Source organism: Camelus dromedarius, chromosome 4, assembly GCF_036321535.1.
Source record: "Camelus dromedarius isolate mCamDro1 chromosome 4, mCamDro1.pat, whole genome shotgun sequence".
NCBI lineage: Eukaryota > Metazoa > Chordata > Mammalia > Artiodactyla > Camelidae > Camelus > Camelus dromedarius.
Genome location: NC_087439.1, coordinates 16,180,357 through 16,195,682, shown reverse-complemented (window position 1 = coordinate 16,195,682; position 15,326 = coordinate 16,180,357). Strand labels below are relative to the sequence as shown.

At 39.2% G+C, this 15,326-nt stretch overlaps 1 protein-coding gene across 13 annotated transcripts in view; it reads left to right on the top strand.

The window, feature by feature from the left end:
• NCKAP5 (NCK associated protein 5) overlaps window positions 1-15,326 on the top strand; it is a 918,970-nt gene that overhangs the window by 612,239 nt on the left and 291,405 nt on the right. For all 13 annotated transcript variants that reach the window (XM_064484702.1, XM_064484710.1, XM_064484704.1 and 10 more), the window contains one exon: window positions 10,630-10,717. In XM_064484702.1, the coding sequence (XP_064340772.1) occupies window positions 10,630-10,717 (88 nt within the window). The remainder of the gene's footprint in view (window positions 1-10,629; window positions 10,718-15,326) is intronic.

Genomic DNA, 15,326 nt, shown 5'->3' with positions numbered 1-15,326 from the left:
AGAGTAGGTTATCCTCCAGACCAGTTATTGTCTGAAAATTGGAGAGACATTCTGTACCTCTTCTCTACTTTCTGAAAAAAAGGCAAAGATGGCAGGTGCCTCTATCGAGTGCTAACTTGATTGGCTCATGTTCCCAAGAAATCTTATTTTCTGTCCTTACATCACCACCAAAAGATCTACATTTCACAGGGCCTTGACTTCTGAAAGTTTGTTGAAGCCATAAAACAAACAAGTACCAATATTTTTGTCTCATTGCTTCTTCATAACATCTCTTGGGGGTAAGTAGGACTGACATGATATACCCATTTCACAGATAAGGAACCTGAGTCCTAGAAAAGGTAGGAGATTTGTGCAAAGTTACATAGCTTGTAGGAAGACCTACCTGTATACCACTTTAGGGAGTGCAGGGGCCTCCTGTACATACACTGACTTTACTGTGGCCACAAGAGTCAAGGCTAGGAGAGGATTTGGTAACACCACTTTTCTGGATGTGCTATAGTTTACATTACTATCTGCTTCATTAGGAGAAGCCTCTATTTCTCTGAAATATTATGGCTCAGATATCATAAGAAGCATGTGAGTTAAAGAACAGGCCCATTGAAGAATGCCTTGTGGCATCCATGAGGCTCCAGAGGCCAGTGTCATGTATTTTTAAAATATCTCTTTGCCACTATTGCATCTTCTTGCCCCAAAATTTAACACTATAATTTGATCCCAGATATGGTCAGTTATATTTTCCTGCTCTTCCTTCTCTAACATTCCCACAAAAAAAAAAAAAAAAAAAAAAAAAGGACAGACTAACTGACTGTGCTGCCTTGGGCATTATTCAGATCCAGTGTACTCTTGGTTTGACCTCTCTAAGCTTTAATGGCTAAAAACTTGTCAAGGTCCAAAAAAAAAAACCCTTTAAGAGGTGGAAAATGAGAATCAAATTCAAGTTTTCCAATGAGAATCAAGTCTAATCATTTCATTCAATTCTTAATTTTTTTCTGGGTCAAAATCCCAAGCAGATCTTGAAGCATGACAGAATAGATTGTGGTCGTTTTGGTATATTCTAGGGGGTTATAAGCATCTGGTGAGGAGCCAGTTACAACAGTGGAGAAAATGATAACTTACCTGAAACATAGTTGAACTTCATTTTGACTACCTGACATCCTTACATTGCTAGATTTAAGCTTTCAAAAGCATGTTGCAAAATAAGAAAGAAATCTTGATGGATCAGCCCACATTTTATTTTTTCTTGACCAAGGTAAAATGGTAAAGTTATCTTTTTAAGAAATGGGGAAAATGAGGCTCCAAGCAGTTACATTAATTTTCTAAAACAGAACAGCCTCTAATTAAAATTGAATGTGTATTCTCATGACATATTAAATAAACTATTTTTATTCCTATCATCAGCAGCCAATAAGATTAAACATTGAGGGCCAATAATAAATAGAATTGTCTGTTATGTTCAAAGTTTCCCTCACCTTTGAATATTGAGTTATAAAGATCCATCCCGCCAAAATACATTTATATTAAAAGTAATTGTTTTGGCAATTCAAAGTCCTTTTTGAGCAGTATAAGATTCAAAGAACATTTGTGCTTCAGGCTACTCAAGAAAACAAAATTGAAAAAAAGAACTAAATCTGGATTTATTTGGGGAAATCTACTATTTTGAAGAATTCTATTAGGACACATTATAAGAGTACATTTAGTAGTTAAGGAGGCAAGCTTATGAATTGGACATGGGTGATTATATTAACTGTTAATTATTTTGTATTAGTGAAACCTGATAATCATATTAATTAATAATTCTTGCGTTAATTAAAAACTCAGCTCCATTGAGGGAGTAACCCATCCTGTAGACCTCTTGTGGATTCTTGGGATACAGTGCGAATCCTGCCTTCAGGACAGGGAAAGCTAGTGAGATGTACTTCTTTCTGGCATCTGCTGACACAGGTGGGATCCCCTCTCTCTCTGTGTCTGGATGAGTGTGAACTCTATAAAAACACATGAATCTATAAATGCAATTTTGTATTCTGCCACTGTTGTGCAAAAACACTTGATATTCGCTCGTTAACATTCAGGGGATTCCCTTTGACTCCATGTGGAAATTTTCCCCTGAATGCATATCTCTGCACGCCTGCCCTCTCCAAATCCACCTCTCACATGCAGTGAGCTCCCGACGTGGGATCAGCACAGCTTGCCTGTGAGAAAATTTATGTCACTTTCTGCTCACAAACAGATGGCCCTGGAGTGAATATGATGCAGTAATTCAAATTAGACCAGCACCTTTCGATCTGTTTATGAATGGTGTTGCATCCCCATGAGTGAATTAGAGCACTGTGGTTTCTGGGCAACGGTATTATTCTTGCAAAGTTGCTGCTGAATTAAAAATATATATCATCTCGGAAAGAAGTAAGAAATCCCAGCCCTCCAACATTTATCCAGAGTGAGTTTCAGTTTCAATGCAGTTTTTAGTTATCGTCGCTGTAGATTTACTATCCCTAACTATTGGAGCCGGGATAAGCAGAGATTGGGTTAAGAACTTCAAAGTCATGGCCGACCTGGGGATTGCCCCTGCTTACATGCTTAGATGCGCTAGCTGTTCAGGGAAGAAACTCTCATTTGCTTAGGAAACAAGTTGGTGCAGTTGGGCAGAGTCCAGTTCTAAACCAGTAAAGTTTCCACATGAACGGTTTTCTCTTGAAACTGAAAACAAGTCAGCCTTTCTTTTCACTCCCAAACTTGAGGAAAGCTTTGCACTGCAATTAAAATGGGAGGTAGGATGGGTGTTGAGGAAAGCAATGGAATTAGAATGGGAAACAGAAGTTTAAAAGCAAACGACATGGGAGGTCATGCAAAATATGTTCTTCATTAAGATAATTCTCCCATCATTTCTCTCTTACCAGTAGCGCACTGGGCTCCAGTCTGCTGGAAATCTAATGGTGGTAAAGTGTGTCCAGGCTAGAAATTGAATCTAGAACCCTGACCTCATTAGGATAGTATTCGAACCATCTAAGCTAATTAGTTTCAGATGAAGCATGTGACCATAGATTGCATATTCAATGTGGCCAAAAAAAAAAAAAAAGAGTAGGGAGTTATTTCTGGGAGGTAGTTTGTTTGTTGTACTAATAACCACAAGCCTTACATCTTAGCCCCAAGTGTCACAGCTTAAGACTTAGCCCCTCTAGTCTTGCTGGTACCTCTTACTTGTTACGACTTCTCTCTGACCATTTAGATCTACATATAGATCTGACAAGAAATGAATGAGTGACAAGTACTACTGGATTCATTCATTCCCTCAAAAAAGAATTTATTGAATACCCACTCAGTAATACTAGCTATGTTTAGTTGTTAGAGAAAATGAACAAGTCAGTCACTGACCTCAAGGAACTCAGAGAGCATTAATAAGATGCTATAAGGCTGTGACAAGAAAGAGCTCAGAGTGGAAAGAAAGCACAAAGGGAGGACTGCTCCTTAGGGAAAGGAGACCATCCAAAGACTTGGTGGTCCATTATGCTCAGGCATAAAACAGGCCCTGGATTTTACCTTTCCAGGCTTCCTTCAGATTCTGTGCTATTTAAGAGGCTGCCTGGAGACCCAGTGGGCCTACTTTAAGGTCTCCTATGGTAGGTCCAGGGCACTCTTGCAGAAGTGTCTGGAAACAATCTGTCAGCTCAGCATCCCCTGTGGAGGTGGTGACCAAGTATCAGAACTGTATAGTGAACGGATGCTAAGGTGAGGTCAGTCTGAATGCCACACACACAGCCAGGCTCTGACCAAACAGAACGAACAGACCAGGAACAGCCTTGAGACCTTCAGACACTGAGCCAGAAGGGCTAGCAGCAAATCTGTTGGCAAGTGACTTCTCTCCAGATGTAAGATGACACCACACCCAAGTCTCCTTACTCTATAAAGATTATGATCCACCCAACCAGACCTGCATATTCCTAGAAACATCTACGGCAGAAAAGCAGTTGCTTCTCTTCATTTTTATCCAAAAGATAAATGGCTACATTTAAAAACACACAAAACTTTGTCAAGAATTTATTATAAAAACTTTTAATATATGACAAGTTGAATGAATTTTACAGTGAACACTAAATACCCACCAGTCAGATTCTACCACTCACATTTACTATACTTGCTTCACTGCGTATCTGGCTATCTCTCTCTCTCCATCCATTAATCCAGTTGTTGATGCATTTCAGTGTAAATTTCAGGCATCAAGACATTTCACCCCAAATTATGTACATACTTGAGTATGTATATTGTTAATTAAAGTTCCGTATTGTTTATGGTGCTTTTTTACCCTTTCAAGATAAAATTTATACATAATGAAATTCATAAATCTTAAATGGATGAATTCCAACAAATGCATACAGCCGTGCAATTCAAAGCCCTGGGGAGATACAAACCATTACTGTTATCCCAGGAAGTTCTTTGTGTCCCTTATCAGGCAATCCCTGCCCTCCCCTGCCCTCCATGGCAATCACTGTTCTTAAATTTTTCATCATAAATTAATTTTTCCTGTAGTAAAGTTACATGTAAATGGAATCATGCAGAATTTAGCCTGTGTGTGGCTTCTTTCACACAGTGTAATGTTTCAAGCTTCTTGCATATCATTACATGAATCCGCTTATTCCTTTTGATTGCTGAATAGTATTCCAATGTAAGAAATATATACAGGTACACTTTGTTTTATTGTGCTTTTTTCTGTTGTACTTCCCAGATGCTACATTTTTTACAAATTGAAGGTTTAGAGCAACCCTGCATTGTCAGATGATAGCTTTTTTAGCAATAAATTATTTTTAATTAAGGTATGTACATTATGTTTTTAGACATAATTCTACATTTAACAGACTACTGTGTAGTATAAACATGACTTTTATATGCAATAGGAAGCCATTTGTGTGACTTTTTTATTGCAGTATTCACTTTATTGCCATGGTCTAGAACTGAACCCACAATAATGCCGAGGTATGCCTATAACACTGGGACAGGCGGGAGGGGGCAGGGCACAACCACTGAAGGAACGACACAGGAATTGAGAACAAGACAAACTGGTTAGAACCAAGATTGCAGAGGATTTGACTTCCAGTAGACCTTGAGCCTCATTGTACACCCACAGGCACCATGACAGTTCCTAGGCTGACCAGGAAAGGCCAAAAAGTGGTGGAAGGGAGTCCCAATTCCTGGAAATCCGCATCCCTTCCCCAGCATATTTGGACTAATCCTACTCATTATCATATGAAATTATTGAGCCCATAAAAACTAACAACTCCACACTTCACGATCGCTCTCTCTCTTGCCCTCTGAGATGGCCTGCTTTCTGTCTGTGTAATGTGTCTCTAATTTTACTTTAAACTAAACACACACTTACGTCTCGGCTTCTCTCCCTCTCACCTTTTGAGATGGCCTGCATTCTGCCTATGGAGTGTGTATTTCCTAAACCGTTCTCCCTGCTGAGTGAGATGGACACACTCTGTCTATGGAGTGTGTATCTCTCTAAATAAACTTGCTGTCACTACTGTGGCTCGCTCTTGAATTCTTTCCTGTGCAAGGGCAAGAACCTGTTCTCTGGCAACAACAAAGCTGTTTATATAATCCTGCTGACGGACACTTGTTTCTCAATGGATTTAACAATTCATTTTGAAGTCCATCACGTTAGCGAAGTCTAGCATTGAACTAGGATTTTGGAAGAATGTTAATGTTGGGCTTGAGAAAAAGACTAGTTTGGCTATATACAAAAAAAAATGAATTATACTTTTTCTGAATATCCCAGGGATGTGCTACAACTGTTAATAGGCACCCAGTGAAAGACTTTCAAGTGTTTCTCTTTTTTCCCAGCATATGTGGGAAGGATGGCTGTACTTACTACGGCTGTTGACCTTGCAGGATGAGTACTGCTCCCCATATGAGGTCATTGCCATGATTTCTCCAGGTGAAGGAGAGGTGCTGCAGTGACTCAGACCCCTCTGTCTTCTTTCTATTTGAACCCCAGTCCCCTTCTTCTTGTCTTTACAAGAAATTTGATCATGGCAGTACCCTTGCTTCAATCAACCCTAGTTCTCAAAGTGAGCCGATCAGGAGTCAAATGCAGCAAAACACAAGGAGAGGCAATTTGCAAATCACAGCCGCAGCTGTCCACAAACTTCACAGTGTAGGTGAACAAAAGAGGACATGGCACGCACTTTTAGCAGAAGTGGCTAGGTGATGGTCTTGCAGCCTCTCCCATTAAAAAAATATGAGGGAATATTGGGTAATTGCATTACTAATTTTATTATTATTTTATGTGATTAATCGGCCAAGACAAATGTTAAAATATTTCTTCAAAACAAAAATAAGATTGGGTTCAGCTGAAAGCCTCATCAGAGACTAGTTTGAGCTGGAGAGAGTATCTTCTTGTTATGTGTTCATTTCGTTCTATTTCATTCAAAAATAACACGCTAAGCTGAATGAATATCTGATCATAGGAGTCACCAAAGAACACTTCAGTCTAGTGTTCTGATCAGTCCCTGGAGTGTCATTAGGCAAACTAGAGGGCTAGACTAGGGGAGGAAGGAAGGAATGTGGAAGAGTCCACTTCCCTTTACCTGATGTTAGAATAAACAGCTCCCCGTGTGCCCTGGGATCATGTTTTCTGATAGTACTTTTGTTACTGAATGAGTCAAGTTCTTCGGGGCCCAAATCATATTCTCTGACTGTGAAGAAACTCCTGACATCATCCGACCCTGAATAATTAGGTAACTTCCTCCCAAGAAAGGATTCAGAAAACTATCATCTTTGAACATTTACTTCCAGAAGGATCTTCCTTTGTGATGTAGGGAGACCCTCTCCCCAGTCATCTGCACTTTAAAAGGGGGTCTGTGATGAAGGTGGACCCCTAGGCACAGGGAGAAAATTTTGTGTCAAAGCCTCACTAATCCTCCTCTTGTGTGGTTTTGAATTATTATTCTTCTCATATGTTCTTACCTAATGTCCTATTTTTCTAACTTTAAATGAGTACCTCCTTTAAGCAAAAGCTTTGTTTTTTCTTCCCCTAGAGGAAATACTATAGTAAAACTTTATTAATTAAATGATCTGTATCTTAAAACATAAAACATATTTATAATTAAATGAAATTCTGACATTTATATCTGTGTTACCTAAAATACAGTATTTGTATATGAATTTGAGGTCTTTTTTCTGATTTGTGTTGGACTTAACTTTTTACAAATAGTTCATTTAACATACATTAGAATTTATCACATCTCACTAAGTATAATTTTGGCCTATGTAATTTTTAGTTATGGCAGCTACTTGATTGGTATTTAGAGGAAGAAAGGATTTAATCTCAGGTCAGGCAAAGGGGAAAAAAAAAAAAACTAGAAGACGTTGATTGAGGTCAGTTTTTAACAATAAATTGCACCAATCAGCAACTTTAAAAAAAGAAAAAAAAAAGATCTCTGCCCAGGCCTGACCTGGAGAAAGGAATTGGCTTATTTTCAGTCACGTTTGGGAAACAGATGGTGGAATTACTCTGTGTACAGACTAGTAATGCAGTCCCTCACACATCAGCCATCAAAATAATAAAACGAGTAAAATGTCATTGGGCATCAAAGTACAATGGATGATGCTTCACAGTCTTTGATTTTCGGGAAAATAAATAGAGACTTTGCTAAATGAGAATTTAAAAAAAGAAGATGTCATTAGAGAATAAATAATGGCATATTCTTATCAGGTTGAAAATATTTTCTCTGTGACCAGATTCATAAAGGTTATGAAAAAAGGAGACAACTTAATTTTTTACCAAGAGTTGGGTTGGGTCCCTGCAACTCTGTTCCAAGCTGTAGCTTGAAAATGTAATTGGTTTAATTAGTCACAAAGTTGTGCCAGAAAAGTGTTCACAGTATTACTGTGGATCTAGGCTGCCTGAGATTCTGTTTTAACAACTTCCTGTCCACCCCCTCGTTTTTCTTTTTCTTTTTTTTAAACTACAAAGACAAGAAGAACGGGGGAAAGGTGAATAGATGTTTTTCTTTTGGATCCAGCAACTTGTGGGTAGACCTTTTAATTATACAGAAGAGAAAAGTCAGCAAGATATGAACTGAGACAGAATTGTGTTTTAATTTATTGATAACAAAGACAAGATTCTATTTTAAGTAAGTTCTAACTCGTGGGATGTATTTAAGGCAAATGTTTATAAATGAGTGAAGTAAGGATTGAAACAAGAACAGCTTCCAGCCTCTGTGCTAAGGTAGGAAGAAAGCAGACTAATATTTAGGAAACGAGAGGCTAGCTGCTGATGTGTTATATACAAGCTGAGTATCTTGGGCAAGTTATTATCATTATCATTACTTTTCCTTTTTATGAGAGATTTAGCAAATATCATGGGAAATCCACTACCATTCAAGAGATTGTCTCTGTTTATAAAAAATGAAATAAAGTATTAGAATTTGGCTCTTATCCCTCACTATTTCAGAATTTGCACTTCATCCCATCTATTCTTTTCACATTAACTTACTTTGTCTCTTCTACCCGATCTTAAGCTCTTCCCAGGTCAGAAATAATATTGTTGCTTTCTTGGGTTTAGCATCCAGTAAGTGTTCACAAAGTTAACTCCTAATTAGGAGTTAAGACTCTTTGTTTAAAATTATTTCCCTGAGTGTAAATAGGGCCTGGAAGAAAGAGGATGCTATGTTTATAGTCCTAAAAATGGTTTCATCCTAACTCACCATCCAACTAGCCATGATCCCATAAGCCAGCCATTTAACATTTTTGGGCCTCAGCTTTCCCATTTATCTCTGTGGTATCAGAGATATAATGATATTTTTAAAATACATTATAATGATCAATAGATAAAAGAGTTCTTTGACAAGTTAAAAGTACTATTTAATTTTATTATCACTAATAACATATGATTTGTGAAAATACAGGGAACAGATTTTGCTTTCCTGGCTGGATGCACAAAGAGATCGCTTGGATAAATGTGTGGTCACAAATCATTCTCTGTGCACTCATAATCACTGTTTACCATCTTCTCGAAATCCTGGAAGAATTCTGGTACTGTCCTCTATGATAGCAGAATTTCCCCAATTATAATCTAGGTTTGGATTGGCCCAGTTCATCTGCAGTTTCTTCACCCTGCTGGTAAGAAGTGATAAGCCATATGAGAAAGCTGGCATTCTGAACCCCACCATCTTGGTTACTTGGTTGCCATTTTCAGAAATTCACAGACTTCCTAGAACCCATCATTGCCTTGCTAGAAGCTGGAGTGAGAGAGAGATGCTGGATCAGCCTGCTTTCCCCTGCCCCAGCTCTCTTAAACTAGTATCATGCTGAGTCACTAACATACATGCCTCAGGATGGGACTTGAAGAGACAACCAACTCAGTTTCTGGGCATGAGAGCACTGAGTTCAGTGTGTTAGTTCAGGCCGCCTGTTCTCAGAGATCTGGTCCATGAATCCTCCTGAATGAATCCCAAGGACAAGACCATTTCAGCACAGTTTGAATATACACAGTCAATCTCTATTATAGAGTAAACACTTAATATTTTTAAATGAATTAATAATAAATTGTTATAATAATGTCTACTGAGTACCTACTTTATCCATAATTGGGGAGAGCGCATAAGAAATATATGACATGGTTCTCCACCAAATGTTGTCATTTACTTCAGAAGATAAAGCCTGCAGACATGAAATCTTTGAGCATTGAAGTGGAGAGTCTTTAAGTGATAGGATGAATGATTTAAGTAGAGGGCTATAAGAACTCAAAGAAGTGAGGGACCAATAAAGAAGTCTCTTAGGAAGTAAAATTTGAGGTGGATGTTGAAAAATGGATGACGGTACATGAGAAGATGAAAGGATGTTTGCAATCTAAGGAGTACCAGCATGAGACAATGTCTGGAAATGGGATGGGTGTGTGTGTTTTACTCTTTACTTCTGGGTCATGAAGAGGAGGGGAGGAAGGATTTGAAGTGGGTAGTTAAAACAAAATGGGATTATAGCATACTATATATGTTGGAATAAGACCTGTAGACATACTCATAAATGAGCATGGAGATGTATTTGCAAAGATTTTATTAATTGAATTTGCAAAATTTTTGAAGTAATTTAAATTCCATCGGCAGAGGAATGGTTAAATAATTTATGGTGCATTCACATCATGGAGTATTAGGAAGTAGTTGAAACAAAGTGGATCTTTGTGTGCTGACATAAAAAGACCACCATGGAAAGACGTTAACAGTATATTAATGGTGAAAATGCATTCATGTAGGATTTGTCGACCTTGAAAATTGATTTTAAAAAATCAAAGTGGTATCTCAGGAAGATTGCTGTGATGGCATTGTGTCAAAAATGTGTGCTGTGAAAGTGACGAAGGATGTTGGGAGCTGTTTGCCTGACAGATGGAGGAGGCCAAGGATACAGACCTGAATGGTAAAGAGAGAGATCGAGAACCCAGAGCCATTCTACAGAATGATTGTAAAGGAATTCATGACAGATTCTTAATAGAAAGGATACAGGACAGAGGAGAGAAAAGAGATTTCCAGGTTTAAGCTTAGGAAATATACACTAAACAATGATTTCTACGACCTGAAAGAGACCCGCGTTAATAGGAAACATTCCTTGAAGAAATTATTTTTTTTTATTGTTTTTCAGGATGGAAGAAACAGTACGAAATCTATTGCAGAGTCAAGGACCTCCAGAACAGAAAAAAGAAGAAACTGTTAATATAATGGTCTATCAGGTACATTATGTTTCTTGTTCTTGGCTGGGTGCCGGTTGGCTTGTTTTTCTGGTGCTTCTCTAACTCCGTCCTCCCTAACCCAGAGATCCATAAACAAGGATGATCAGACCCCAGTGCTGGGAGCTCATATATCACTTATTTGAGGAATCCTGTACATGATTATTTAACTCATTCATTCCTTGAACTTGGACTGTCAAAGGAATCTTAGATTTGATTGTAGGAAGGTGCAAAAAATAAGCATATAGTGATACAGAAAGACCTGTGGATGTATTAGAGTACTCTGGTCTGGGCTAGAAGAGAGGGATCTACAGTATTCTCCTGCAACACAGCAGACAGAGCGGGTCATCCTGATGGGGGAGGTAAGGAATTCTTCCCAGAGGTCTGACATTTAAGCCTGATGAGTGGAGAACAAGAGGAAGAACACTCCAGGCAGAGGGGAAGCCTAGGCAAAGGGGCAGGGGTATGAATGCACATGGCAGGTTCATGGAGAGTAAGAAACTCACGGTGACTGACAAGTTTGATGGTGAGACTGAGGGTACGCGAAAGAGCTGGCCAAGGTTATGTCTGTGTGCTGTCCTCCTTGGTGTGACCTGGTGCCTCAGGTGATGCAGAATCTAAAGAAGTCCAAGGAGAGTCAGTGGTCAGCGCAGTAACAAGTTGCCATCTTCTGAGAGCCCTTATCCCACTGTGGTTTGAAACTAGCAAAGGGGCCAGACTGGGAAGCAGGGCATCTAATCTGAACCTGATCCGAGCTGATCACACAGCTGAGAAGGCTCCGGGAACAGAAAGCACAGGCACTCAATCTCAACCGATAGAGGACTTTCATTGAAAATCACTTAATCCTGTCATGACTGGGACATTGTGCTGTACACCAGAAATTGACACATTATAACTGATGGTACTTCCATTTTTAAAAATAACTTAAAATCACAAATAGACACCCAGTATCTATTGCTCAACTCTGCCAAGAGAGCTTTAAAAATCTAAAGAAGGCAGGGAAATAGGCCGAGACTTAAGGTGATCATTGGGAGCCCTAGGGTTTTGCTAAAAAGCAAGTGGGTTTGGGAAAGCAAGCATAGGAACCTGGCTGGTCAAGATAATTTCACACCAGCTTCCCTGAATTCACAGGTTCTGGCCTCTGCAACCCAACTTGTGATGACAAAGACTGAGAGAAATCTAGTAAAAGCCACAATATCATATGAAGATAAGCGATCTAGGCAGAGTTTGTCTTAAAGGAGTCTGTGTCCTAAATAGTTGACTCTTGAGACATATACAGAGAGCATGGCATGACCATGGGGACCACTGTTCTCCATCGCCAATGAAAACAATATAAGGAGTCGACTTCAACGACCTCAGAGGAGATTCAAGTGAGCTCCATAAAAACAGTAGAAAAACCACTAAAATCCATTTCTAGGGAAAGTGTTCAGATTCTTCTTGAGGGCTGGTCTTTACCTAGGGAATGCATGCATGCCCAGGTTTTCCTGATACGTGGTTGCCTACAGTTAGGATAAGGATTTAAGTCCTTCTGGCCCTGAATTTTTCCAAGGTATTATATCTGCTTTGGTGGAAAATTGAAGTATTAAGTGAAAAATTGGACTTGATTCTGCATTAGGTGGTTTGGTTTAGCCTAAAATAGTCCTGTGAACCTGAAATATAAGTGATCTGTTCCCCTTCACAGGTAACAGTAGGCTTCAATTAGAAATAAATAATTTAGCATCACTCCTATGCTTTTTCCAATCTCCTCAGTGCAGCTCTGTTTCATCCAGGTTCTTATTTTATGTTAATCATTCTTTACTAATCCCTTCACCATTTATTAGCCGAATCTGTGGTATAGACACTTATCATCAGAATTTGTTTTGTGAAGCTGGAAACTTTTAGAAAAACAGATATACTTTTTAAAATGTGTTTTAAAACTATTTCCTCTTAGTAAACTTGTCTGTTGGATTTGGGAAATCCGCTCTTCCTTGTAGGAAGGAAGCAATTATTAACTTGAATTAGTGTTACGATGAAGGGATTTTTCAGCCATTACTCTAGTGGGCCTCAGGCTCATTATCTGGAAAATGGGAGAAGAATATGTGTTACATGACCCATAAAGGTCATTTATCCATTCAACAGGTATTTATTGAGTTTCTAGTATGTACTAGGCACAACTTTGTCCTCTGGGGATTCAAGAAAGGAAACAGAGAGGTGGCACTGAGTCCCAGGAAGGTCCTTGTCATCTCACACATTCTAGTATTCTAAATCTGGCTAATAGTAGCAAAATAGGTCATGCAAGATATACATGGTGATACTGGTGGACGGCATAGTTAACACTTCCCTCAAGCCAAATTCTTTGTTTCGGGCAAGAGCTAGGAAATTTATTGCTTCATAATACGGAGGCTTATTAGCACACCTGATTCAAATTTTCCAACTATAAGATTTCTCCAGCAGGAGCCAGAAGCCCATGCAAAGAAAGCTTAGGCCCTTGGGAAAGCTGGTGTGGGTTTCATTTTCCATCATGAAAGTATTTGTTCTGAGGCTTTTATCATTGAGTTAGCATAATAACAGCAGAGTAATAGCTTTCTGTGTTCTTCGCCCATGCTACTTGCTCTGCATGCATTAAATGGTGGTCCTAGTTTGTTGAAGGATCCTGTTCCTGAAGACTTCGCATAGTTGGTTACTTGTATAATTTAGAGATTGCATAATTCCACATGGACTCTCTCAAAGATCAGTAGGTATTTTTGTTCAGCAGCAAATCAGACCTGCCCCATGGCCATCAGTGGTTTACAGTTCACCAACTTTGCCACTGTGAAGTTCTTGATTCCTTTTTCATTTGGAGAATTTGCATGATTTCAAGGTTTGGGCATGCAGTCACGTTAATAGCATTATGTGACCGCAATTTCAAATTGGCCTGGCTCAGTCCCATTGAATGTGACTAGACTGTAGCTCATTCAGTCTTCACAACACCTCTGGGCAGGAAGTCCTGTCCTTGTCTTACAGATGGGGACCCAGGCTCCCAGAGGTGAGTACTTGCTTGAAGATGCAGCCTAGAGTGGCTTAGAAGGGATTCAAACTCTGGTTGGTTTGACTCCATGGCCACAAGTCTTTATGCGGAGAAATTCTGGAGAAATTAAATGATAGGGCCAAGTTACCCAGCTAGTTATCATCTAAGCTGGGACCTAAAGAGAGGCCTTCCCACTGTCTACCTAGAGCTCTCTCCATTCATTCATCCATTCATTCATTTTTTCATCCATTCATTTAAATGATAATTATTCATTTACTTTTGGACCTAAATGTATTAGTTTTGTATTGCTGCTGTAACAAACTTAATGGCTGAACACCACAATAATTTATTTTATTTTATTTTATTTTATTTTATTTTATTTTATTTTATTTTATTTTATTTTATTTTATTTTTATCTTTTAAAAATAATTATGGAGGTCAAAAGTCTAAAGTCACAGTTCTGGCAGGGCTACATTCTTTCTGGAGGCTTCAGGACAGAATTATTTCCTTGCCTTTTCCAGATTCAAGCATTCTTTGCCTTTTGGCCCTCTCCTCCATCTTCAAAGTACATCGCTCCAAACTCTGGTTCCATTGTCATTTCTCCTTTTCTGAGTTTGACCTTCCTCCCTCCCTCTTAGATGGACCCTGTGATTACATTGGGCCCATCCACATATCCAGGAGAATCTCCCCATCTCAAGATGTTTAATCTAATCACATCTGCAAAGTCTCTTCTGCACTAGAAGGTAAGGTAACAAATGTATTGACAGGTTTCAGGGGTTAGGATGTGGACTTCTTGGTGAGGGAGCATTATTCTGTCTGTCAACTAAACAGCACATTAACTTAGCAGGCTGGCAGTACCTACCAGACACCAAGCTAAGTGCTGGAGATACAGAGATGCCCACCTGGCAGAGGCCTTTTCCTGGAAAGCTTAGTTTGTAGGATGCTGGAAACTGGGGAGAAAGGCAGATTATTGAGTATCTGCAACAATATGATGGGAGCCAAAAGAGCAGTTTACACGAGTCTTGGGAACACGAAGGAAGATGCCACCAAAGCTGCCACACTGCTCCCTGGAGACCCTGCCTCCTGCCTAGGTCTTTTTTTCAACAATCCTTTCCCTTGTCTTTAGTCTCTGTTGTCTCTTCAGATGAACTCAAAGGTCCCCACAGCCTGCTTTTCTCAGAACACCCTGTATCCCCCAGTATTTTAATACAACATCTGACTGTCAGGACACATATGTTTAGTGCTTTATGGTTCTCAAAGTGCTTACACCGAATGGATCTCATTGGTTCATTCCAGCAGCCTCTAAAGTAGATATTATCTTGCTCGTTTTTAAGGATGAGTCTGAAAGAAACCTATTTCAATTCTGGCAAATGCCGAGTGGGAGAACTGGAAATAAATCACAGACTTGCCTAAGTGAGATCCATGGAATAAAACTGAGCAGTTATCTGTGGGATAATTTGATGGCAGGGTTGGGAGTGGACACAATCTGAACTTCCCAGCTCACAAAGTCATTGTCTCAAAATCCAAAAACTAAGTGAAAGGAAACTGAGATAAATTATTAAGCCATATAACGTTCGTGCCCGACATTTCTTCTGTGAGAGAGACAAGCCTGTGACTAAGAGAAAT